The 27,033-nt window shown below is 46.2% G+C and overlaps 1 protein-coding gene across 1 annotated transcript; it reads right to left on the bottom strand.

Annotated features, from left to right (window-relative positions):
- Nucleotides 1-10,094: 10,094 nt before the first annotated feature.
- LOC147356301 (uncharacterized) lies at nucleotides 10,095-19,207 on the bottom strand. Its single transcript, XM_086343638.1, has 3 exons — nucleotides 19,014-19,207; nucleotides 12,204-12,331; nucleotides 10,095-10,354 (listed from the first exon to the last, which is right to left on the bottom strand). Exons 1-3 carry the CDS (start codon nucleotides 19,102-19,104, stop codon nucleotides 10,268-10,270), a joined length of 306 nt encoding a protein of 101 aa, XP_086199764.1. The 5' UTR covers nucleotides 19,105-19,207; the 3' UTR covers nucleotides 10,095-10,267.
- Nucleotides 19,208-27,033: the final 7,826 nt, after the last annotated feature.

Here is a 27,033-nt window from a genome sequence, read left to right as displayed (position 1 = left end):
TGCCTTTCTTTGAGTCTGGAATGACAGTTTATCCTCTCATATTAACCTTTTTTCCCCCCTTACATATTTTGTCAGTTGTCTCACTTTTGGATGTCTACTCATTTACAGTATGTTGTCTCCCTTCATTTTGTTTAGATCATTGATTCTCAACCTTGGCTGCAGTTCAGAATCATCCAAGGAACTTTTAAAAATTTCAAGGCCTGGGCTACACACCAGACCAATTCCATATGCATGGGAGCAGTCGGGGCAGGGGGCACTAAGCCTCTCAGATGACACGAATGTGTAGCCAGGGTTAAAAACCAACATTTAGGTTGTTGGTCTCTAAACACCGCAGAGGCTTTAGGACAGTGCCTTTCAAACATCCAAAGGCATAAGAATCCCCTGGAGGGCTGGTTAAGACTTAAATTGCTGGGTCCCATCCCCCAGAGTTTCTGATTCAGCAGTTTTGGGTGGGACCTAAAAATGTACATTTCTTACAAGGTTCCAGGTGCTGCTGATGCTGCTGGTTTGCAGGCCATACGTTGAGAACCACTGGAAATGAGAAACTAGGTTAGGAGGGGAAGATGAGAGGATCCATCTTCGATGCACACTAGGCTGTGAGTGTGCAACTTCGTGCTATGAATGTGGTGGACGGGGTGCTGTCCAGAGTGTGAGCATCTGTGCCAGGTGGTAAGAGGGCACAAAAGGAGAAGACAGCACCCCAAAACTCTGAGATAGCTCAGGATGAGAGGGAGGAGGCCAAGCTTGTGCCTGGGCAGCCACAGGGTTCCCAGCAGCTATGGCATGGCAGAGAGGCAAGGACTGAGGACGCTTCACGCATATTTGATCTCTGGCCCATCTCCTGTCCCTGCAGCTCAGTGCTGACCTCTGCAGAACTGGAGCATAGCAATGTTTTGACTGCTTGCGACAAATGGCAACCCACTCAAGTACTCTTGCCTGGAAAATCCCATGGACGGGAGCCTGGTAGGCTGCAGTCCATGGAATCGCGAAGAGTCGGACACGACTGAACAACTTCACTTTCACTTTGCACTTTCATGCATTGGAGAAGGAAATGGCAACCCACTCCAGTGTTCTTGCCTGGAGAATCCCAGGGACGGGGGAGCCTGGTGGGCTGCCGTCTATGGGGTCACACGGAGTCGGACACGACTGAAGCGACTTAGCAGCAGCAGCAACAATATATTTACTCACAAAGCAGTTATTTCCGAACATCCAGGATACCCTTTTCCTCCCTCTTAACAGCAAAGCAACAGGAAGAAAATTGTTCTGTATTTGGAAGCCTTCAGCAAGGTCATTTGCTCCAATGCGCCATAGTCCCTACCACTCCCGATAGTCTTTTTTTTTTAATATTTATTTATTTATTGGATGTGCTGGGTTTTTGTTGCTGTGTGCGGGCTTTCTCTAGTTGCGGTGAGCAGGGGCTGCTCTTCGTTGCTGTGTGAGGGCTTCACATGGCAGTGACTTCTCTTTTCTCAGAGCTTGGGCTCTAGGGTGCATGGGTTTCAGTAGTAGTGGTTCAGGGGCTTTAGTTGCCCCTCAGCATGTGTAATCTTCCCAGACCAGGGATCAAACCCGTGTCCCTGCATTAGCAGGTGGATTCTTAACCACTGGACCACCAGGGAAGTATCCCCCTAGTCTTTTGACCTATTTTCCCCACTCGTCTCTTTAGCAGCCTAAAACAGAAGGTCCCATTTTATGACAAAGAAGGAAGCTGGCCTGGAAGTAAAGCTGTCTGCAAGAACAGAGGGAAAAGATGGAAAGAACCTAGGTCCTTAGTGATTTCCTTGTGCTGCTGAATTAACCCAACCCTGTCAGAGTCCAGCTTCTGAACTCCTTACAGATCGTGATCATCTTTTATTTTTAAGACAAGAAAAGAGGGGAAGGAGAGGAGAAAAGAAAGAAGACACAAAAGAATAGAGAAAAGAAAGATGGGATGGAAAGAGAAAATAAGGAGGAAGAAGGGGAAAAGGCAGGCCACTTTTAAGACTTATGTGCGCTGGTAAGGAATGATGGAGCTGCAAAAACATAATAGATTTCTTGCAAGATTTCTGTTTGTGCCCCCACAATTTATTAATTTTTAAAAGTACAACCAGGAGGCATTAACAGTCTCAAAATAAGGGAGAGAAACACCTCTTCCTTATGTGGTGGTATTACTATTAAAGGGAGGATACAGGTGTTGACACTGGGCGCCCTGGTGGGCCGTGGAGCCCCATCAGCCTCTGCTCTCGCCCACGGCTAGAGTGCCCTGAGCTGTCTCTGTTGGGAGCCAGGTCAGCCGCTGTTCTGCTCAACAGGGAACACTCCGTTCCTCTACTTGGGTAAACCAGACACAGGCCCCTGCTGCTGCTTCAGTCAACAGGGAGGCCGGTGACCAAGCAGCTGCCTCCTCGCGGGGTCAGTCCAGTGTCGGCAACAGGCCCTCTGCTCCCTTGGGGCCCTGCTCTGCTTCTGCTGACAGCACCAGCTTCGTCGGAGATGCTGAATTCTCATCAACTGTGAGAGCCAGATTGTTTCCCTCCTTGCTTTTGTTTTGATGTGTCTTAAAATGATTAGGCTTTTACTCTCAAATATTTCCGTTCACCCTTACTGGCTAATGAACGAGGCACCTCACACACCACAGCGGGACAAGGCGCGCTACTATGGTATCCAGTAAACAGTGGCTAAACAGTCAAAAGTCTTGCTCAAATCAAGTTCTCTTTTGTACTTGTTGTTCTTCCATCTGCCCTGAGCTACGTAATGGCTGTCCAAAAATGTAACCCACTGCACCTCTGTGAGGAGTTCAAGAAAAGCAGCTTCCTGGACCTTTGCCAATGGCTTTCTTGCATCATCTTAATTGTCCATTTGCTAGTTAACAAGTCAGTCTAGAAAGAAGTCTTTCTTCTTTTATTCTTGGAAAGTATGTACTTGGGAATGTCCAATAAAAGCCAGTATGTGCTGAATGCCTGCTCTCTGCCAGGTTCTGGCCAATGAGAGGCTGTCTCTGAGGGCTGCCCGGCTGGGAACATGAGGGCTGAGGAGAGGCCACTCAGGAGTGACCGAGCGTCTGATCAGTGATCACCTGTGTGAGACAGGTAGAGGCTCTCACCCTGCGGCTGAGGTCAGACAAGGGCAGTCTCTGGGAAGAAGGGGCACATTTCCCTGTCTGGGGACAACCAGCTCCCCATCACCGGGTTCCGGCACCTGGACCCCAGAGCCACTCTCGGCAAAGTGACTAAGCACCTGCCTCAGTCCAGCCCACTCTAGTCCTGCCCTGTGTCTTGTCACTGTGTCCCTGCAGACCCCACTCCCAAGTCCCCAGCGTATTTCATGGAAACTTGTCAATTTGATTCATCACACAATCTCTGATGGCTTGGTTATAATCTTACTCATGTTATACACAATCTCTCAGTATTCCTTATAACAACTCTAGGAGGAAAGGATACTTCTTCCCAGATAACAACAGGAAGAGTCAAAGAGGTTAAGGAATTCAGTGAGGTCACTCAGTAAGGGGTGGAGCCAGAACTCAGTCTCTGATCAGTCTCATTCTCAACCCGGGTAGACCTTGGCTTTCAGAGCCATAACCTAGCAATTTCTGTGCCCAGAGCTAGCAGCACGAAAGCTCAGCAAATAATGTTGTGATTTATTATGTGACTCAAAGAAAGAACAACCAGCAGCTTCCTGTTTTAGTTATTCTTGCTTATGACAGTTTCTAGCTAAAGAAATTCATGTGCTGTCAACATGCAAATGTAATCTTTTTTTTTTTTTTTCCAATGTCTGTGCCAGGCCGGAGCCTCCCTATGGGCCTTGCACGCACTGTGCTGAATCTGGTCCCTTGAGTTTACAACCTCACCACAAATACAAAACACTAAAACAATTATCACGAACAACCCCGAATTGCTTAAATGTCACGTGTTCATGTTACATCAGAAAAGTTCTGCTCAATCAGAAGGAAAAGCACCATGCTGTGGCCTCAGAGAGCTTGGAAAGGCTGGGTGGAAGAGAGGAGATTTTTGTGTGGATAGGATTTAGGACCAGAGGAGAATTGAAAGCAAGAACTGGAAGTGTTAACTGACCTGGGTTCTTGGTCTCTTATTGTTAAGTTGCTCAGGGGTGTCCAGACAAGGACTTCAGGCAGGGCTTTATTGGGACTCAATTACAGCAGGAGGGCATGAGAACAAGAAACAGTTTCCCTTGCTTGCTCCCTGATGAGGGGTGGCAGGGGGTGGGGGGTTGATTTGGGCCAGTCTCTTAAATGGGGTGAGTGTAGGGGCCCATCGGTGGTTCGGGCTTCAGGGCTGGCTTAGGTGGTCTGCCCATCCGCTTGATGGTGCTGTGGTGCAAGCTCAGTCCCCTGCTTTTGCTCCCTGCGCCTCAAGAGTGGCAGTTGGGTTTTGGCCTTTTCTTCGCAGGTCCCAGTCTGTCTCAGAAGTACACAGTTGAGGCTGCGAAGAGATCACACTGACAAGACCCAGGGCACAAAGTAGAAAGAGTAGGTTGGAATCCAACGGTCAGGACTCTGCCAGGATGAGGAATTGAGGGCAGAAGCTGGGAGAACAGGCAGGGAGTAGTTAACACTCCAAGGGAGAGAGAACGAGGGCCTGACCAAAGGAGGAGCGTGGGAGGGGCAAGACTGAAGGAGTCTGCTCCTCTGCCCCAGGCACCCAGACACCCTGCTCTCTGGTAACCAGTACTAGCTGGAATGACAAGCGATGGCTCAGGGGCAGGCTATGTTGGTCCCCACTGGCAATACGATACCCTTTCTAGAAAAAAGTAGAACCTCCCGGCACCCTGCATGTTCAACGGCCAATTTCACTCACCTCCTCCTATCAATTGTACTTAACCTTTCCGGTCTATTTCCTCATCTATAAAATCAGCATGAAATGGTTCTTCCTTCCTGGGGTTGTTATGAGGTTGAATGAGATAATGCATGCAAAGTGCAAGGCCAGGCACTAGGCTCATAACTGCTAGTGATGAGCCACCAGTATGACAATCTGCTCCCTTGGTCAGCTAGAACCTCCTGAGCCATGAGCATGCTTTATGAGGACTTACTGCTGTGGAAAGTGGCTATTAGGAACCCCCTCTCTCTCTGGAAAGCATTAGACACTGGCAAATAGCTGAAGGTGCAATCAAGCAAATTTATATTGTGATATCTCTCAAGTTTCCCGTAAGTTAATTTGGACACAGGTAGCTTTCTAACAAAAAGTTCAGAATTGTTCCATTTTGACAGTCAACCATCCTGTTCCTTATTTTATACTACTGTCCATACAGGCTCCTCTTCTCCCTTTGTGTTTATACTGGAGTGTACCTGAGCTAAACTGTAATGGAGCTCTGGGTGGGAATCTGGGATGCTTTAGACCCACCCATAGAGGTCAAGGCCTGAGAATACTAGAAGGATCTGAGAATACTAGATGGGCCCTTCAGTAAGACTTCACCCATTTCATCCTCCAGGGCACTGTGCCATACATTTGGCATATGTCATGTTATGTAATCCTTACACCAGTCTCGTGAGGTAGGAATTGTTAACATTGTTATAAATGAGGAAATAGAGTCTTGGTTGAAGGGTCTTGCACACATACATCTAGCCAGCACTGCAGCAAAGATCCTCTTTCTTGTGTGTCTGGCTGAAGCCCCTTCTTTCCTGCATGTGTTCCTCCCTCAGGTTGTCACTCCAGGCCTCATGGTAAGCCTAGTACAGTTGTTACTATGATTTTAAGTTTAGCATTTTTTGTTGTTGCTATAGGATGCTTAAGAGGTTTATAGTTCCATTATGGTGGTTTGCTATAATACTTCTAACCTGTATATTGTTTTTTAGTCACTAAGTCGTATCTGACTCTTTGTGACCCCGTGGACTGTAACCCACTTGGCTTCTCTGTCCATGTGATTTCCCAGGCAAGAATACTGGGGCAGATTGTCATTTCCTTCTCCAGGGGATCTTCCCAACCCAGGGATTGAACCTGCGTGTCCTGCATTGGCAGGAGGATTCTTTACCACACAGCTACCTGGGAAGCCCTCTAATTTATATAATTGGGAATAAATGTAAACACCGCAAGCTCTAATCAGCCCCAAATAGCATGTTATTTCATGACAAATAAATAACATGTTGAATGAAAACAAAAGCCATAGGACAGAGTATGGAAAGCCATGGTAAATGGAACTTCTTGCTCATCACTAAAGAAAACAGGCTGACGTGAAGAGTCAGTTCAGACAGAAACTAAAGATCAAACAACAGAGCATTTTAGCTTATGCTTTTTACAGCTGGATTCCAAGGAAGATAAATTCTATTTGAACTTATCTTTTCAAATATCTTGCTAATAAAGTCAGTCGATTATTGAGTGTCAGACAAGAAATTTAAAAGACGTATTATATGTATGTATGACTTAGGACATGTAATTGTATATGTATGTGAGATTAATATGGTAAGGGCGCTAATGGATAAAATAGCATGCAAGAACAGATAGACAATGTAAGCAGAGAGATGGAAATCCTGAGAGAGAACTCAAAAGAAATTCTAGAAATGAAAAAAAACATGAAAATGAAGAATGCCTTTGATGGGCTTATTAGGAGACTGGACACAGCTGAGAAAAGAATCTTTGAGCTTGAGGCTATTTCAATAGAAATCTCCAAAACTGAAAAGCAAAGAGAACAAAAACTGAAGGAAAAAAAAACCCAGAACAGAATATCTGGCGTCTCTGGACAACTACAAACGATATAACTGAGTAACACAGATGCCAGAAGGACAGGAGAAAAAGGAACAGAAGAAATATCTGAAACAAGAACAGAATTTCCCCCAAATGCTAGATATCAAGTCACAGATCCAGGAAGCTCAGAGAACACCAAGCAAGAGGAATGTCTCAGAAAAACTACAGCTGAGCATATATTTTCAAATTATTGGAAAGCAAAGGTAAAGAAAAAATACTGAAAGAAACAGAAGAAAAACACCTTACCTAAGGAGGATCAGAGACAAGAATCAATCTCACTTCTTCACAGAAACCATGCAAGCAAGAAGAGAGTGGAGTTAAACGTTAAAAGTTTTGAGAGGGAAAAACTACCAACCTAGAATTCTGTACTCTGAAGAATTATCCTTCAGAAATAACTGAGAAATAGACTTCCTTAGACAGACAAAACTGAGGGAATGTGTTGCCTGCAGACCTGCCTTGGAAGAAAAGTTAAAAGTTCTTTGAAAAGAAGAAAATTGACATAGATCAGAAACTCAGCTCTACATAAAAAATGAAATAGCATCAAAGAAGGAATAATGATAAAACTTTTTGTAAAAACTTTTTATTTTCCTTAAGTGATCTAATAACTTGTTCAAAATAATAATAGGAACAATATTTGATTATGAATGCTTATGTATCTATCATATATACATCTTGAAGTGAAGTCGGTTGCTTGTGTTCGACTCTTTGCCACCCCGTGGACTTTAGCCTATACCAGGCTCCTCAATCCACGGAATTCTCCAAGCAAGAATACTGCAGTGGGTTGCCATTTCCTTCTCCAGGGGATCTTCCCCACCCAGGGATCGAACCTGGGTCTCTCTCATTATAGGCAGACGCTTTACCATCTGAGCCACCAGGGAAGCCCTTATACATCTTATATATATGTATGTACACACATACACATATACCTATGTGTGTATGTGTGTGTGTGTATATATATGTAATATGCTTATATAATAAGTGAAATGAGTGACATCAGTGGTACAAGGGACAGGGAGGAATTAGGATTATTTCCTTATTATTAGTCATTCACATGACCCAAGAAATTGTATAGTGTTATTTGAAAATGAGCTTGTATATTCTGACTTTAGTGCAACCACTAAAGAAAGAAAAGTATAACTGATATCCCAAGAAAGAGAAAATGGAATCATATAAAATGCTCAGTTGAAACTGCAAAAGGCAGGAAAAGTGGAAGACAAATAACCTCAAGGAACATGGGCAACAAATTGAGAACAGTATCAAATAAAATAGATATTAATCCAACCATATCAATAATCCCTTTGAATGTCAATAGTCTGCATGCACTAATTAAAATACAAAAATTGCCAAAGTAGATAAAAAGACAAACAAACAAGTGGTTGTCTACAAGAAATGCACTAAGTATAAAGACACATGTAGATTAAAAATACATGAACAGAGAAGGTTTATACCATTCTAACACTAATCAAAGGACTGGCTCTATTAATTTGCATCAGAGCAGATTTCAAAGCAAGAAAGTTATCAGGGATAAAGAAGGACACATAATGAACAAGAGGTCACTACTCCAAGAAGACCCAACAATCCTAATGTATACACATCTAACAGCATCAAACTTTATGAAAAGTACTTCTTAAGCAGAAATCAGGGAAAAGGTGTTAAGGGGTGTGTGTCTCATATTCTGGAAGAGTTTGGAATGCCCTCTCTACCATTCTTTCAACACTCCTGGATAAATACCAATGTGATTATTCTTTAACCCCCTTTTTCTAGGCTCAATACAGGGCTATTCATGTCTACCCATTTAATTCTCTTCAAATAACATGACCTTATTACAATCTAGTTTGTCGTTTCTTTATATAATTCAGTTTTCCAATAAATTTTGAGTTATCTAAACTTACCGGGAGTTTGTGATAGACAGGGAGGCCTGGCGTGCTGCGATTCATGGGGTCGCAAAGAGTCGGACACGACTGAGCGACTGAACTAAACTGAACCTTAATGTAGCAAACCATGAAATCCTCAACAATGCATGTGCAAAACCTACCTGAGACAGGTCACATCTACAAGTGGTTAATCTCAGATGTATTATGAGGGTTCTAGTAGCATTCTTCAATTCCTGACTCCTTCTGACCATGTCCCCAAATTCTGAAGGTGCTCTCTATACTGCCCACAAAGATGGCAAATGTGTGTTAGAATCTGAAAGTGCTAGAAGACTCTGGAGGGAAAGAGGAACTGAATTTATACTGTCCTGAAATAAATTTGGTCATACAGAGGCTGTCTCACATAGTTCTTTTATGTCTGATGCAGCTCAAGTATACAGATAGCTGATCCCCTGGAGTTTGTGGTAACAGAGCTCCTAACAGCCTGACTGGTTTAAATAGCAGTCATTTATTTCTTATAGTTCTTGAGGCTAAGAAGTCCAAGATAAAGGTGCCAACAGATTCTATTTCTAGTGAGAGCTCTGGCTGGCAGACAGTGGGCTTCTTGGAGAGAGAGGGGTGAGCTCTAGTCTCTTCCCATTCTTAAAAAGGCACTAATCCCATCACAGGGGCCTCTCCCTCATGACCTCATCTAAACCTAATTATGTCCCTAAAGCTTCTCCTCTAACTACCATCATATTAGTTAAGATTTCAAACTATAGGGTTTTCCCTGGTGGCTCAGAGGGTAAAGCATCTGCCCGCAATGGAGGAGACCTGGGTTCAATCCCTGGGTCAGGAAGATCTTAGGACTTCCCTGGTGGCTCAGATGGTAAAGCGTCTGTCTACAATGCGGGAGACCCAGGTTCAATCCCTGGGTCGGGAAGATCCCCTGGAGAAGGAAATGGCAATCCACTCTAGTACTATTGCCTGGAAAATCCCATGGACAGAGGAGCCTGGTAGGCTACAGTTCATGGGGTTGCAGAGAGTCGGACACAACTGAGCGACTTCACTTTCAATTTCTTTCACTTTCAAACTATGAATTTAGGAAGGACACATACATTCAGTCCATAGCAGATACCACTGGGTTCTTTTGTACCAGATATTTTCCATTAAATGGGGAAATGGTAGACGGGTTTTGGGATGCATACAATTGTTTTGGTACAGAGCCCAAATGAATTCTAGAACAGAGAGGTTTGTTTCTAACCAGCTTCTTAAATGAGCTTTAAGTAAAAGGTGAAGGAAATTAATGTACCTAGAGATGTTGTACCATGATTTTGCCAAAGATTGTCCAGGGTCTTTTAAGGCCACAATTAGAGACAAGACTAGACCTTTCCATTCCTCCTCTGCTCTTCTGGACGCCAAACCACTGCCTTTCTCCAAAAAGAAAAATTAAAAACAAATTCTCAAGTGGTTTGATAGTAATTCAGACCAACAAATTTTACTTTCCATTAAAAGTCACCAGCTATCATGTGCTTAGCTTTAAATGGGAATAACTTGCTCTCAAAGAACATTTTTCAGTTGATGTCACTTGTGAGTTTTATTTTCACCTAATAAAAAATGGATTTGCATTAGTGTGGCTTTGGTGACAGGAAACCCCTGCTTGGAGGCCTGACTTGGTGATCCGCCCATGCCCTGAGGAAAGCTAATTGTTCTACCAGCCAACTCAGAGGACTAACACTGTGGTCAGGAGAGGCCTTTGAGGGGACAGAGGAGAGGGGTTGGTGATAATGTTCCGGCTTCTTGCAGGGAGGCTCTCATGGGGCTTCTTCCCTTAAAAAAACAAACCAAAAAAAGGCATTAAAAAGATGTGTTTAGAGCAGGGTGTAGGGAGCAAGGGCTTTCCTGATAGCTCAGTTGGTAAAGAATCTGCCTGCAATGCAGGAGACCCCAGTTCATTTCCTGGGTTGTGAAGATCTGCTGGAGAAGGGACAGGCTACCCACTCCAGTATTCTTGGGCTTCCCTTGTGGCTCTGCTGGTAAAGAATCAGCCTGCAATGCGGAAGACCTGGGTTCAATCCCGGGGTTAGGAAGAGCCCCTGGAGAAGGGAAAGGTTACCCACTCCAGTATTGTGGCCTCGAGAATTCAAAAGCAGGGGACTGAGCATGCCCCCTGCACTCAATACCACCAAAGCAGTGGGCAAAACACTGAAGCCACCCCACACCTCCAGCCTGACCCCTGGACACACCCCTATCCTCACCCCATATAAGGAACAGGATCACCCCACCCCCAGTGAGCAAGCAAGCAAGGAATCTGTTGTTTGTTCTCACTCACCCCTGCTGCAGCAGGATCCCCAGTAAAGCATTGCCTGGGTGGGGGGAAGTGCTTTTAGGTATGAGGATTGGAGAGAGGAGTGACTCATTTTAATGTGATTACCAGTTTGAGGGAGGCAGCCCTTCTGATACCTGTGTGCTCAGAGACTGGGACCAAATCTCTGCCACAGCTCTTCTCAGAGAAGTGTCACTGTGGCCCCACCACTCTGGGCAACGGCCTAGACATCTCTTTTCTGTTGGCCACTGGAAGAATCTCATCACAAGTCTCAAGAACAAAACAAATCAAAAAGAGTCTCTGCACTGAAGCTCCTGAAACCTGAACCCTGTCAAGTGCAGCCACAACTCTGTGGACACTCAGGATCTGCCCGCTGCGGGGCCCTGTGATGACCATCTGCTCGGCAGGCAGGAGGGTGACACCGAGGACCTGGAGGCACCATCGACCTAGGTCCTCAGAAGGGTTCGGGGGGCTCTCTCACCTCACCGGCCCCTGACGTGCAAACCCACACACACGAGCATCACACACAGCAACTGTGGGCAAGCTCCCTGTGGAAACAGCAACATCCGAACCTGGGGCCATGACAAGGGCCCTCCCAGAGGAGGAAAAGCTCTCCCCACCCATCCGCCTTGTCTCAGTGCTCACAGTGAGGACTCGGAGTATCCGAAGATTCCTGAATACTGTTCTTGACAGACACCAAAGCGCTCTCCTCCTCCTCCAAACGTGGAGCTCTGGGGCTACCCCCAGGGAAGACGCCTCTGGCAGCGCCCAGCCCTCCGAGCCACTGGGGCCAGCTCCAGGAACACTGAATTCTGGCCACACTTGCAGCCAGGCCTGGTTACTTTAGATTCCCTCTCCTCCCCACTTGTCTTTTCAAGCTGGAGCCAGCCAAGGTATTCGTCATATTTTCAAGCTACCCTGCTGCTTGATTTATGCTCTGACAGGGCAGAAGGGAAGACTCTGGAGTGGGGTGGGGCAGGGGGGTGAAGGCGGGTCTGGGTTGGCAGGGGGTTGAGGGATACTGAAGGGTCCTGTCGCCCTAGGTAGGGGTCACTGAGGGTGTCGCCAGTTTTAGGATCGACTCTGTTCAGTTAGTGCTGAGGAGCACACAGGCTCTGTCTCAGGGGAACAGAGATGATATCCCTCTCTCTCCCTCTCTCTCATGTTGAGGTACAGCCATAAAAGGAGTGAAGCTTCATTTGCCCTCTCACTGGGTTTCACCTAAAAGGGCTTTCAGAAAAATTTCCAGCCTTCTCCTGCGGGACATTGGATGCGGTCTCGTTGGCCAAAGAGAAAACGAGTAACAGATGAAGCTCATACGGATGAAGAGGCCAAAACCGAAATGTTAATCACCTCAAAATATGCGCTGCTCCCTCCAAAACCGCTCTTGGCTCGCCTCAGAGGATCTCTGATTGGAGACTTTTCCCCCAGGGGTGGGGGGGTCTGCTGCTGATATTCGGGGTTACATTTGAGGGTCCAAGCTGCAAGAAGATAAAGAATTGTCATGCAGGGCACTTAACGCGCCCATTGTGGTGATTTGAAATGGCTGGAGTACTGAGCAGCCCCTCTTGGTTAAAAGAATCCCACTAGGACACTCCCATAAAAGCTCAAGATGCTGTCATCCAAGATGAATAAAAATGCCTCTTTTGATTCCACTGCATATGAAAACATGAGATCATTGGAATATATTTAGAGTGAGATTTGGCAGTGTATTCATGTTTACAATTCTTGGACTCGAAACTCTAATGTGAACCGGAGGCTCTCTTTTCCCTCTTCACCTTCTTTTCTTTCTCTAAGAGGGTGAAGGCCTGTTCCAAGAGTTCAGAATCCCTTTCCTTATTAGATTCTGAAGTTAACATTGCTCTGTGATTGATGACATCTTCACTGCCACTGACCAGCTTTAGAGGCCCCATCTTGAGGTATTAATGTATTAATCAGACCACTGAAGTGACTCCACACCAGGGCGAAGCATCCATTGGGTTTGAGCAGAATATCTAAAAATACAGGCTTTTCCTCAGTTCTTTGAATCATGACTCGGTCTGATTGCATGAGGGAGAAGTCTATGATACCTTATGGTCACTGACTCCTGTTAATACATAGATTTGGGGTTCTTTATGGAGCCTTTAGGAGCAGCATGGAATCAATAAGAATCTGCCTGTGCTCTGCTGTCTGGTACTGTCTCATCTTTAAGGGCTCTTGTTCTCAATACTGACTACTCGTTAGAATCATCAGGAAGCCTTAAAAAGCACTGATGCCTAGTCCCCAACCCACAGCGACTCTGATTGTATTGATCTAGGGTACAACTGGGCATCAAAAGTTTTAAAAACAGTAATATACTCTATTTCAAATTTTAAAAAATAATCATTTATCACAGTGGTAAAGAATCTACCTGCCAATACAGGAGACATAAGAGACTCAAGTTCAATCCCTGAGTCGGGAAGATTTCCTGGAGTAGGAAATGACAACCCACTACAATATTCTTGCCTGAAGAACCCCATGGACAGAGGAACCTGCCAGGCTACAGTCCATGGGGTTGTAAAGAGTCAGACAGGACTAAATGACTAAACAATAACAATTAAAATATCAGAAAAAATTGGAAGAATATTCATCAATATCTTGATTATCTCCGAGTGGTAGAATCGAGAGGAAATTTTATTCACTTATATACTTTTCTATATGACCTGATTTTTTATTGCAACAAAGCAAAATGCAATGAAACAAATTACTGGCATAAAGAAAGGGAACGCTATTTCTCACTTAAAAGGAAAGAAGCTCAAGATACTCAGAACTCTTCATCTCCCACCACAACCTGATGCCCTCCTGCATCCCCAGTTCTGAGAGTGGCACTGGATCTGCACAGCCGCACTTACTCAGTGCTCCTCCCCGCGTCTCATCTTCCCCAGCTCCGCTCACTTTATCTTCATTCATTAAGCATCCTTAATACTTCCAACATTTCTCTGCCTCTGGCCACACAGGCTCCCCATCCTCTGCTACCTTGATGTCGGTCTCCCATGATCTCACTTCCATGCTGACGGCACTGGCTCCTCAGCAGGCTCTGTCCTGGAGGCTGTGGTGTGGCAGTCCTCCAGGGCACACTGCAGCCACATTTGCCCTATACCCCACGCCTGGTCCCAGCACTCACCTGCTTCAAGCCTTCAATGACATCCTCTATTTCCAGAGCGTGCTGCAGTTCCTCACACGGCTTACCAGGCCCTCTGTGACCTGCCCTGCCCACTCTCAGAGCCCCTGGCCCTGTACCCTTCCCCCAAACCATGTACACTGGAGACCTCCAAACATCACCTGTGCTTGTACTTCTGTGCTTGGAAGGCCCTTCCCTCCCACACTAACCATTTTCCCTAGTAAACTCCTACCCCTCAACTTTCTGCTGGGGCCGCCTTCTCCAAGGAATCTTTGCTTTACTGGATCTCAACACCCAGTCTCTTTCACATTCGCCTATACCTGTGTCTTTAAGTCTAGTGTTGGTTATTTGTGTGTGTGTCCATCTGTCCATCTCCCACACTGCTCTCTGACCTCCTTGAGGATTAGGACCTCTCACCTTTGTGACCCAGCACCACTCACATTGCCCTACAGGTCCCAGGTGTTCAATGTATGAGGTAAGGAGTGGATGGATAATATCGATCCCTTACATTTATACAGCTCTCTGATTTTTCAAAGCATTTCTGTATCTGTTTGGGGGTGGATGTTGTGACTTCAAATTGTCTTCAGAAGTACCACCTACATCCTCTGCACTCTAATTTATCCTCCAGACAAGTCTGAAAGAGAGGAACCATTTATTCTTCCTCCTTTTTCTGGTAGTGAAAGTGAGGTACGTGATAATGGGGGGCTGGTGGGGGAGCTGCTGCCCAAGGCCATATGTTCGGCATGTTGAAGACCCAGGAGACAGACTCTCTTCCTGGGTTCTTCGCCCTCACCACCTTATTTCTTCAGCACTTTGGCTCCACTGGCCTGGCTCCCGAGTCTGCCCTGGGCGATTGCCCACAGAAAAATGGAGATTGTCATTCATTAAAAAAAAATCCTGCCTCCTCCATTTTCCAATCATGCTTTCAGAAAGGAAGAGAGGGGAAACCAGGAGAAATGTGGAAACTGAAGCTCTGCTGAGTTTAAGATGAGCTACTCAAGGGTCTGCAGTCTACCACTATCCACCTTCTCTGGAGAGAAAGCAAACTCAGTATGTGCGGATTTCTCCTCAGGAGGAAGTAACACACTCACTAACCCCTTCCACTTTAACCAGGCCTGGGCTGCCAGGCACTCCTTTCCAGAGGGTCGTCAGTGGGAGAAAGAGCAGAGCAACCTGTCTTCTGACTCAGTGGCACGTCCTAAGACTGGACACAGTGACCAAAACCATGGCTCATGGCTTTGCCCATCAAGCCAGGGTTGAGAGAATAACATTAGGAGGGCCTTGTCTCTGGCACACTTGGAGTCATCCTCACTTGATCTTTGCATTAAGTCTGGTCCAGAGAAGGCTTCTTCTCAAGCAGGCATTGGAGGAGGTCATCAGGAAGATGTGGGAATCAAAGACCCCTCACCCCTCCCCTGGTCCCTGCACTAGGAGCTGCCCAAGGACACAGCCTTGAAATAGTAAGCTGTTGTTGAGACCATCTGGACAGTATATGTGACTGAACCCAGCTAAGCCCTCTGTATAAACTTTTAAGATTCTGGCAGGGAATGTGCAAAGATCTACTCTTCTTGAAGCTGCCCAAGACAAGCCTTATATGTCAGTCCCCTCATTTATCAAATCTGCCACCTACCAATTTACTCTGCAATGGCCCGCCTCTTTCCTAGTCTTTCCCTGCCCTCTGAGTACTGGGGGTCTGTTTCTGACAACATTCAGGGAAGCACCCAAGGTTTTGAATTAACAGCAGGGCCAAGGGTGCATCTTCACCAGGCCCTTCCCAGGAGAGCGCAGAGGTGGGGGTGGGGGTGGGGAGGTTGTGAAGGTCAGGAGTGGGAGGGTGCGGCAGGGAGGAGTGTTGCCCCCACCTCAGATTCTCCTATAAGCTATAGGATGGAGCCCTGGTACAGGCATGTCCCTCCAAGGAGAAGGAAGTCACATAGTGGAGCTCCACCAACTCTTAACAGGCACCTATACTGTGCTATATACTATGCCAGGAGCCAGTTGAAAGTCACTCAGTTGTGCCTGACTCTTTGTGACCCCATGGACTATACAGTCGATGGAATTCTCCAGGCCAGAATACTGGAGTGGATAGCCTTTCCCTTCTCCAGGGGAGCCAGTTAGGTAGGGATAAATTAGACATGGCTCCACACCAGAAAAACAAGACATGTACACACAGAGGCAAATAACCATGATGCCTGGAAAACGGCAACAAGAGAGGCAAACAAGGTGCCATGCGCGTTTAGGAAAGATGATTTCCAGATGGTAAGTCAGCAAAGACTTCCTGGGAGAGACAGCATTATTTAAGCTGAAACTTGAAGTGAGAGTAAAATTTGGACAAGAAATATTGTTGATTGAGGATAGAGAGAGATGGAATAGTAAAGATAATAAAGGCTTTTCAAGTTGCAGTGTCTATGATTGGGCTGCTGCTGCTAAGTCACTTCAGTCATGTCCGACTCTGTGCGACCCCATACATGGCAGCCCACCAGGCTCCCCCGTCCCTGGGATTCTCCAGGCAAGAACACTGGAGTGGGTTGCCATTTCCTTCTCCAATGCACGAAAGTGAGAAGCGAGAGTGAAGTCGCTCAGTCGTGTCCGACTTTTAGCGACCCCATGGACTGCAGCCTACCAGGCTCCTCCATCCATGGGATTTTCCAGGCAAGAATACTGGAGTGGGGTGCCATTGCCTTCTCCAATGATTGGGCTAAATCACATGAAATTGCAGGCATTTTCCTGTTTTACTTACAATAACATTGATTTCAGATGACTCAACATAATACTTCCCAGGTGAGTAGAGACAGGAAAACACAGGTTGTAGAGAGGAAACAAGGCAGAAGTCCAGCGTCTGTCAGTAGCTGGCAAACATGCACTTAGTTTCACCTTTTGTCAACGTGTTGATAGAAATATCCCTGGGATGGCTTTTTTTTTTTTTTACTTTCTCCAAAGGAGACTGATACTGTGAGGTTTGTCTGTTGTCCAAAGACTTGAACTTTAGAATCAACTGAAATAATGAGTTGCTGGAAAGCAGTGTTGCATCCCCAAGTCTGAAAGATTTGAGTTTAAATCCTGGCTCTATAACTTGTGAGCTATGCTGCCAGTTTCATAACTTTCTGACTCATACTTTTCTCACCTGAAAAATGGTGAAAATAATAGTATAGTAGTAACAGTATAGTATTATAGTAAAAGTAATAGCATTTCCCATAACATCTTATAGGAAAATCCAAACGAACTTTTTGGCCAACCCAATACTTCCCTTCTAGGACTTCCCAGGTTATCCAGTGGCTAAGACTCCTCAGTCCCAATGCTGGCAGCCCAGGTTTGATCCCTGGTCAGGGAACTAGATCCCACATGCCACAACTAAGACCTACTACAGCCAAATAAATAAATTGGAAAAAAAAAAGACTTCCCTTCCTCGTAAGATCATGGAATTGAATACATGAGTTGGTGCCTGCATGGCTTAGCATAATAGCTAGCCCTTAGAAAGTGCCCAGCAGCTGTTTGACTGTAACCTATGTCAAGAGGCACCGAGAAGGACACTGTGTCCACAAATCATAAAGGGAATTCCATCCTCAGTCCCTTGGCTTGTTTCAGTGGAGACAGCAAGACGGAGACCTATTTTAGTGCCCACTTTAGTCACAGAAGAGGGAAGGAAGACACAAGGAAACATACAATACTTGAGTTTCTCAGGCCGAAATAACAAGGGCTTGATGCGATCCTATAAAGCCATTCAGTTGCTTTCAGCCCTCAAGCAAACCTGCTAAGGAATTTCATGTTCCCAGGTCTCCCCTGGCAGGCACCCCTGGCACAGAGATGGGTTCTTTTGAGCAACAGGGTTTCTGCAAGCTACCGAGTCAACCCCCCGGGAGCAGTTCCCAGGAGAGAGCAGTGATGTCAGAACAGCAGGCTGGCTTGGGCACCAGCGGTGCAGGAAAAACAGATGCTGGGCTTTCCAGGGAAGTAATTCTTGGCCACTCAGGGAAATATAAAACCAGAGAGGTGAGGCAGTGAAGGACACATCCTGACCAGGATGCGCAGGGTCGGGACAGGCCCCTGGGTAGGGCTTCTGGCCCAGCGGGGTGTGGGCTGACTTACCCGGGTTGGTTCCCTGCATTCTAATGTTGGTTTCACTGCATTCTAAGCCGTCTCCTGCTGGGCACGGGGACAAGGTCCCATCAGCACCAGAAGACTGGCTTGTGTATTTTATAATCATCATCAATAAGAATTTTAAAATGCAATTTAGGGTTCTAAAGTAAAGAGTGTTTGTGATGGGGCACTGCTTTGAGAGTAAGAAACTGGAGTGTCAGGGAACACTCTCTGCCAGCCCGCCTGACCCTCCTGCCTGCCCTTCGCCCACATCACTGCTGTCCTCGGTGACCCAGCCTCATCCAGGGGCCAGCAGCCCGGTTTCCTGTGCCTGCAGGTTCCTGAGGCCGGGCTCAGCAGGCATCTTCCCATTTTTCTGTCGATCTTTTACCACCCTTTCCCACGCCCCTTCCCCCTCTCCCCAAAATTGATGGAGCTGGGGGCAGGAGTGGCTTGTGAACACCCTGAGACAAGGGTCGTCTTTGGGGACTAGAGACCCCTGTAAAAACCCTGAGGGCAGCACTTCTCTCTGCAGCCCTAAACAGTTTCCTCGCGGTTTAAAATTTGCATTCAAGTCACCATTTCTAGTCCTGCTGACAAGTCTTTGGGGTCGGAAAATGGCTCCGGCTGGGAGCAGCAGCTGGAGGAGCAGCCGGCCAGGCCTGGCCTGGGCGTCGACTGCTGGGAGCCTTCCCAGAGGCCAGGCGACCATTTCATGCTGAGAGATCGGTTCCTCCCGCCCCCACTGAGAGGGACCACAGGCCAGCGCCCTCCTGCCACGCAGAAGGAAGCTCCAGGCCTCCGCGCTCAGGAGGGCGGCTTCTCGATCATTCTCTGCACCGTCAGCAGGCCCTGCTCGAGCTGCCCTTCACCTCACCCCCTCCAGGGAGCTCCGGAGAATTTCCCCTCCAGTTTCAAAAACAGCATCTCCCTCCACTCGGCCCCACCGTGACTCAGCAGCTGCAGAGAGGAGTCTTTTCCAGGAAATGACGCTGGACTTGAATCTTGAAAAATGAAGCCAGGGTAAGGGGGCAGCATTCGCAGAAAACCAGGGACAGGAATAGTGGTCCATTCGGCACTTCCGGTGTGTGAGCTGAGCCTGGAGAGAGGCCCAGAGCCAGACCGGAAGCGGCCATCTGAGTAAATGTTTAACAAGCAGCTGGGGGAAGTGTTAGACAAGTTGCGGATGTGTAATGTCTGTGCCAATTTCTGTGGTGTAAATACTTCCCTCCATGGCAGAGTTCAATCTACCTGTGGTTTGACAACCAACTCACAAGAATTCCTGAAATTTTAACAATTAGTTTGCCAGCTGATAAAGGCTAGCTCCAACACCCTAGTTTATCACAAGTCGCATATAAACCCTACCCTCCCAAACTCGTTGGCTGCCACAAAATCCCTACAAAGTCCTTAGGTAGAGGGGCAGCATCAGGTAACAGTCTCCCTCACCTTCCTGCTGATAGTTGTTCCTTCTCCCTACCCCACGGACACAGGCATTGAGCTCAGTCACTTTTCCTGGAGTTCCACACACAAAAAAGGCTCACTCACATAATGTAGCCAATTTGTGGAAATGGAGAAGGTCTACATCACAGAGATGCTAATTACATCCAAAGAAATATTAAACTGTCCATTCTTAAGTTTTTCCATAGCCATTTCCACCATCCCGGGTTTGGTCTCCTTCCATAATTCTTTGTTCCTCTGTCTCCAACCTTGACTGACTCTGTCTGCCCTTAACACCACACCACTCACCTCCCCCATCAAATCCTATCACAGAGAGCCCCTCACCCAGGCCTGCAATGTTCAGTACATATTCTGTCTATCGATGGCTATTTCAACTCCAAAGGGCCTTTGGGAGGAACACTGACTACTCTTTACGCCTGATTAATCAATGACATTAATCACTGCCCATTGATTAATCTTATGAAAGTGTAGCCATCATCATTCCTCAAACTATCAGAATTCCTTTAATATTCACACACTACTAACACAGGTAATAAATAAAAAATTTATTGCAAACAATAAGATACCACTACACATCAATCTGAATGGCCAAAATCCAGCACGATGACAGCCCTGAATGCTTGAAGGGTGTGGAGCAATGGGAACTCTCATTCATTGCTGGTGGAAGTATAAAATGGTTCAGCCACTTCAGAAAGCAGTTTGACACTTTCTTACAAAACTAAACATAGTTTTACCACATGATCCAGCAACTGTACTCCTTGGTATTTACCCAAGTGAACTGAAGCTAAACAAAAACCTGCACATGAAAATTTATAGCAGTCTTATTCATAATTGCCAAAACTCAGGGGCAACCAGGATGTCCTTTGTAGGTAAATGGATAAATAAGTTGTGGTACACCCAGATGATGGAATATCATTCAGCACTAAAAGAAAGATAATGAACTATCAAGGTGTGAAAAGACACGGTGGTGGTTTAGTCTCTAAGTCGTGTCTGACTCTTATGACCCCATGGATTGCAGCCCGCCAGGCTTCTCTGTCCGTGGGATTCTCCAGGCAAGATTGCTGGAGTGGGTTGCCATTTCCTTCTCCAGGAGATCTTCCCAACTCAGGAATCGTACCTGGGTCCCCTGCATTGTAGGCAGATTCTTTACCAACTGAGCTACGAGGCTTAAATGCATGTTACTAAGTGAAAGAAGCCCAACTGTAAAGGCTACATACTGTATGATTTCAACTATATGACATTCAGGAAAAGGCAAAATTATAGAGGCAGTGAAAGGGTCAGTGGTTGCCAAGGGCCGGCACGGGGGGAGAGATGAATAGACAGAGCACAGAGGTTTTTTAGGGCAGCAAAGCTACTCTGTGTGGTGACACAATGGTGATGCAGAGCCTTATACATTTGTCCAAACCCATGGAGCACAATCCACCAAGAGTGAACCCTAATGTAAACCATGGGCTTTGGGTGATGATGCTGTGTCAGGGCCGGTTCACTGATTACAGTACCTCTACCTGCTGCTCCGGAGGGGGATGTGGACTGTGTGGGAGACTGCATCTGCTTGGGGTACAAGGGGTAAAGGGGAATTCTCTACTTCCCACAGTTTTGCTGTGGACCTGAAACTGTTATGAAATTAAATTCTTTTTTTTTTTAATTCATTAATTTAGGACTTCCTTGGAGGTCCATTGGTTAGGAATCCGCCTGCCAACGCAGGGGACATAGGTTCTATCCCTCATCTGGGAGGATTCCACATCCCTCAGGGCAACTAAGTGCTTGCACCACAACTGCTGAAGCCCGTGTGCCCTAGAGCCCATGCTCTGCCACAAGGGAAGCCTCACAATGAGAAGCCCGAGCACTGCCGCTAGAGAGCAGCCCCCACCTGCCTAAACTAGAGGAAGCCTGCACAGCAATGAAGACCCAGGGCAGCCGAAAGTAAAATAAATACATAAAAATTCATTAATTTAGCACATTGGATTTTCACAAACATTTAACACTGATTGCACACTTAAAGTGATACCTCCAGACATTTAATTAAATTCACAAATTTAACATAGCAAATGCTCTTTAAAGCTCTCAATGTATTAAATACACAAAATATTACAATCCCAAAGCTGTTTAATACCCTTACATCAAAACCTGTTATAAAATTACTAATATTGTGGATTTCACTTTGTTTCTTCTCCTGAATTCTGCACCTTCCTGGGGTGCCAGTTTTGACACTTTCCTAGGATTTTGGTGATTTTTACCAAGTACTATTTTTAGCTTTCTAAGGATTTTAACAATTTTACCAGACCACAAGAAAAAGAAAAAGCACCACCTCAAACTGCTGGAGTTGCAAAATCTGGGTGGTTGAACAATTTGTTCTAAGTCAGGATGTCAGGCTAGGGGTTGCAAAGGAGATGAAATCAGGTCAGGAAGCTTCCTTTTCATAACTGTTCTTTGTTTCTTCAGTAAGACTTTTTAAGTCCACACCTTTTGGGAAGGTTTTCTGTTTGACGGCATTGAATTTTCCCCCTCAGATGAATTCTCATCTTGCTTGCCCAGCATTGACCTAACCCATTGTCCTGTCATCATGATGAATTGACCTGATCTGTTAGCATTATTAAAAATGCACATCTTCTTGCTGGTGTTGTGTTATAATTTATAAAGACCATCTCCAAGTTTCATTCCCTAAGGGAGCAGGCACTGGGTCTGTAGTGTCGGCTCCTCTCTAGGACTCCATGGAACATGGGGTAACCACCTTCACTCAGTTGTCTGTATCACCCCAAAGTGGGGAAACTGCAGCCTGGACAGTGCCTACTTTTTCTTATACAAGTTGGCTAACTCAGTGTTCCCAGCATTTATTCTTTCCTGCTTTCACAGATAGAAACAAAATATATCTATCCTTGGTAAACAGATATTAATAGAAGAAAGAAAAGACCTGTTTACATGAAATGCCCCACTTACTAAAGTCAATACAAAACAACATATGCCATTACAGTCACTGCCCTTTTGTTCTCAAACCACTACTGCATATGCTTAGAGAGTTTTGAGAATTATCTTGAACCCATTCTTTCTCTGGCTTGACTTGTTTTAATTAATGTCCTAATGACCAAAGCTTGGCCCAGAAGCCCCTTTGTTTGGCTCCTTTGTCCTTACAGCACGCCCTTGACATTCTTGAAAGCATTCTTGATTTCTGGCAACAACAAGACGTTCCAGACCCATCCTAATTTTTTTCCAGCCTTGATACCTGGAATCAACTGCATCTGTGGAATCCTCATTCCTGTGAGTGATATCAGAGCTCACAACCTGGGAGCTTGCGGTGCATGTGAGCACCGGGGGGAATGAGGGACGGGGGCAAGAGTGCCACCCTCGTGGTAACAAACAGAAAAATATTTCTTTTTAAGGTAATGTGTTAATATTACTTTTTCTGACTTAACACAACACATCAGTGACCACTGAGCCTTTTTCTGCAGCTCTCAGCTATTCTCCCCACCCCTTCCTGCAAGAGAAAGGGAGGTGGACGGAGATTTACTTCCCCATTGATACAGTTGATGCCCCTGCCTCCCTCACCCTTAGGAGGATGCTGCCCTGCACTGACTTGGTTTTCAACTATTTTCTCCATTGTGCATTCCAAGGGAGTGGGGTGGGGCGCAAGACTGACTCTGTGTTTTGGATGAATTCCCCTTGTTTTGAGAATGGACAGGATAGAGGTAGGAAGATCACTGAAGAGTCCATTGTGGCAGATCAGAAAGAGAGCCTTGAACCAAGGGAGCCGCAGGAGAAGCAGGGAGGAGGACAGGGAGTTGGGGGTTATTTGGTGTCTGGATAATAGAAGAGAAAAGGGTACAACCCATGTGTCTGGTTTTAGCCTCTGAGAGTACGGTGGTATCAGTCACTGAGATAGAGAGAGAGACTGAACACCAGAGGTCTGGGGCGAGTTTGACTTTGACCTATTGAGTCCGAGATGTTTCCATTAAGATGGAAACCTCCAACAGTCAGTTTCAGCTGGACATGTGGGTCAGAATTTCTAACATGAACCACAAGCAGAGAAAGCCTCCCAAGCTAAAAGCAGGTGGTTTGGGGCTGTCTGTTGGCAAAGAATGTTCTCTGGGGGCCATCCACAGCTTGGGCTGTTTTCTTGGGAAGACTTGGAAACTTGTCTGTTTTTCTAATTTTCGTTTTGTCTGAGTCCTTGCCAGGAATCCCTGATGTTTTTACTTAACACCAGAGTTCCAAAACCAAAATAAGCAAACACCCCAAGAGGCTGGGACCCAGAGAAGGGGCCAGCCACCTCTCCCCATTGCTAATCCTAGAGAAAAGGTAAGGGTGATGGAGAACTGGAACCAAGGTGACAGAGGCTTCTGGAGCAAACCCTGGCCATTCCAGAAGCTGATCTTCCCATGTTTGCCTAGTAGGTTCTGGAGTCTCTGGAGGAACCACAGAAGTGAGGAATAGAGGGGGCTTTGCAGAGAAAGACCTTCTCCCATTGTCTAAGCATCCGTTGTGGTGGTGCTTGGAGCATCATGTGGACTGAGCATCACCTGACCCGAAGAGTCCGCCTTGGCTGAGACAAGACACTACAGCTTCTTTCCTGACTCTCTGCAGGACTGTGCTCATCTGAGAATGTTGTTTGATTTGAGACGGCACTAGGCAGCCTGTTCTCACTCAGGCTCTGGGCACAGCAACTTGAATCTCAGCTGTTTGCCTAATCGAGTGTTAGGTTATATTTTCCCCTCTCCTGATTATAGGAAATTGCCACATGTAATCAACACTCTCACCCTCATCACTGTTCTCTACTCTGAGCCAGAGAAAGTCAGACCTGGAGAAGGATCACTCCCCAGGCTAACAGCTAGTCCAGGGGCCCTGTCTCCAGCCTCATTTCTCACCTTTCCCCAACACAAACCCAATCGAGTGAGTTCTGTCTCCTCACTGGCCCCCTACTCACTCCACACATTCCCTTCTCATGCCCATCTTCATGCCTGAGTTTCCACCATCTCCTTGAGCAAGTTAACGTTCCCCCTTTCTTTACACCAACTGGGGTCTCACCCACCCTTTGGAGCTGAACTTGGCCCCATTGCATCCAGCCCACTCTGATGGGGACCTCATCACTTCTTCAGACCAAAGTAGAGTGCAGTCCAGACCCCTCCTTCCTACAGCTTCTTACACAGTTGGAGGTACAACATCAACTTTAAAAATGACAACTATGGGAATTCCCTGGTGGTCCAGCGGTTAGGATTCAGGTCTTTACTGCCGGGGACCCAGGTTCAATTCCTCATTAGAGAACTAAGATCCCACAAGCCATGCAGTGCAGCCAAAAGAAATAGATAAATGACTACTACAGTTGGGAAGAGTAAGAAATTTCTCTTGGGTGTTTAGAGGAAAACCCCAAGTACACTTAGCCCTTTGCTTTTTTTTTTTTAAGAAAGCTTTTTAAAAAATATTATTTTTTAAAATGTATTTTTCTGTGCCAGGTCTTAGTTGCAGCCTGCAGAATCTTTCGTTGCAGCATGTGGTGTCTAGCTCCCCAACCTTTTCACAAACATAGGCAAGGGAGAGGGCCTAGTTTTCAGAGCCAGAGACAGTGCAGAAATCTCAAGATGCCTGAGACCTAGGGAAGATGGCTTCCCTGGTGGCTCATTTGGTAAAGAATTCACCTGCAATGCTGGAGACTAGGGTTTGATCCCCGGGTCAAGAAGATCTCATGGAGAAGGAAATGGCAACCCACTCCAGTATTCTTGTCTGGGAAATCCCATGGACAGAGGAGCCTGGTAGGCTACAGTCTACGGGGCCGCAAAGAGCCGATATGATTTAGTGACTAAACCGCCACCACTGTGACCTAATTGCCTATATGATGGTGATTGGGAAGCCAGCTTTGTGAGCTGGGCTGGTGCAGACAAAACTGAGACAGAAGTTGACCTTCCTCCAGTTTCTCTGCCCCCCATTCCACCCACCCCTTCATATCCTGCTGCCACACAACAATGCTGGCCTCTGTGCCCTTCCGAAAGAAATGTATGGACAATGATGTCCATCATACGATTATTTATAAAAATGAACATTAATCTTCAACTACTGGGGAACAATTTAACCATGCCTCAAAAATGTGATAGAAGACTCTACAGATGTTAGAATGGATCAGCATGAAGATGAGAGTATGGAAAGATGTCTGTAGGCTACTTCTAAGCAAAATAAGCAGAACACAAAATTGTAAACTCTGTGATTAGAACTAAGTAAAAAAAAAAATGTGTATTTCTCTGGCTGAAGGTTAAAAAGATCCATGGACGAACGGTGTAAAAGGAGTAAGTAGGATTGTGCCTTGGACTGTTGTCTCTTTAAATTCCTTCAGTGTTACTGTAATGTGTTAATAATAAAAATGTCATATAAAGTTAAAGTGCCAGTCCACTGGCCCATTCCAAGTAAGTTCATGACAGGCTGATCCTGGCCTGTGTTTACCTTCCCCTGGTTACGAATTTGTATCAGAAAGAAGCCTGTTGGGAAGGAGAGGAGCCTCCTGAATTGAAGACAAGACACTGGGAGGTGAGGTCTTGGATGGGACAGAATGCAGCAAGGTCTCTGCTGCCCTAGCAACCTGGTATGTCTCCTCACAGGGCTGGAGAATTTCAGGGCTCTGCTGGCCATAGAGACCACTGCACTTTTCTGGGCTCCTCCCATGGGCAGGGTACCCTGGGGTCAAGAACCTCCATAGCCACCATGGAGGCTACAGACAGACCAGGCTAAATCCAGGCTATGTTTCAGGCTACAAAGGCAGGAAGAGAGTCCCTGCAGTCCCAGAAGCTGAGGAGGATTTTGACAGATGAAGAAGAGCTCAGATTTGGCTGAACTGAAATAGATGAGGCCCGTGCCGGGAGGCAGGTGCTCCAGGAGAGAAAGCACGGAGTCTGCAGACTGAGTTTAAATCCCAGCGCCATCATTCACTACCCAGGTGATCTAGAGCAAGCTATTAACCTCCCCAAGCCTTAGTTTTCTTGTCTGTAAAATGAGCATTAATGATCCGTACAGGATTAATTCTCCTAAGTATTAAGAGAGACCAAAGAACACGAAAGTACAGTGCCTGCTCATGGGAGGCACTCAATAATATTCATTTCCCATATACACCGCTGCTGCTGCTGCTGCTGCTGCTAAATCGCTTCAGTCGTGTCCGACTCTGTGCAACCCCATAGATGGCAGCCCACCAGGCTCCCCTGTCCCTGGGATTCTCCAGGCAAGAACACTGGAGCGGGTTGCCATGTCCTTCTCCAATGCATGAAAGTGAAAGGTGAAAGTGAAGTCGTTCAGTCGTATCCGACTCTTCGCAACCCCATGGACTGCAGCCTACCAGGCTCCTCCGTCTATGGGATTTTCCAGGCAAGGGTACTGGAGTGGGTTGCCATTTCCTTCTCCAATGCATGAAAGTGAAAAGTGAAAATGAAGTCGCTCAGTCATGTCCGACTCTGTATACACTACCACATGTGAAATAGATAGCCAATGGGAATTTGCTGTATGACTCAGGGAACTCAAATCTGGTGCTCTGTGACAGCC

This window comes from Bos grunniens, chromosome 16, assembly GCF_055505025.1.
Source record: "Bos grunniens cultivar Pamir isolate PY7600 chromosome 16, Bosgru_T2T1.0, whole genome shotgun sequence".
Taxonomy (NCBI): domain Eukaryota; kingdom Metazoa; phylum Chordata; class Mammalia; order Artiodactyla; family Bovidae; genus Bos; species Bos grunniens.
This window is presented reverse-complemented; position numbering and strand designations above follow the sequence as displayed.

What these genes read in the sequence shown, in the direction of transcription:
- LOC147356301 (XM_086343638.1), bottom strand. Translation starts at nt 19,104, where the DNA reads ATGCTGCCCCCTTACCCTGGCTTCATTTTTCAAGATTCAAGTCCAGCG. An exon ending in TCTGCAGCTGCTGAGTCACG is followed by an intron (nt 12,332 to 19,013) that starts GTGGGGCCGAGT and finishes ATCTTCTTGCAG; the next exon opens with CTTGGACCCTCAAATGTAAC. An exon ending in GGAGCAGCGCATATTTTGAG is followed by an intron (nt 10,355 to 12,203) that starts GTGATTAACATT and finishes TGTTTTTTTAAG; the next exon opens with GGAAGAAGCCCCATGAGAGC.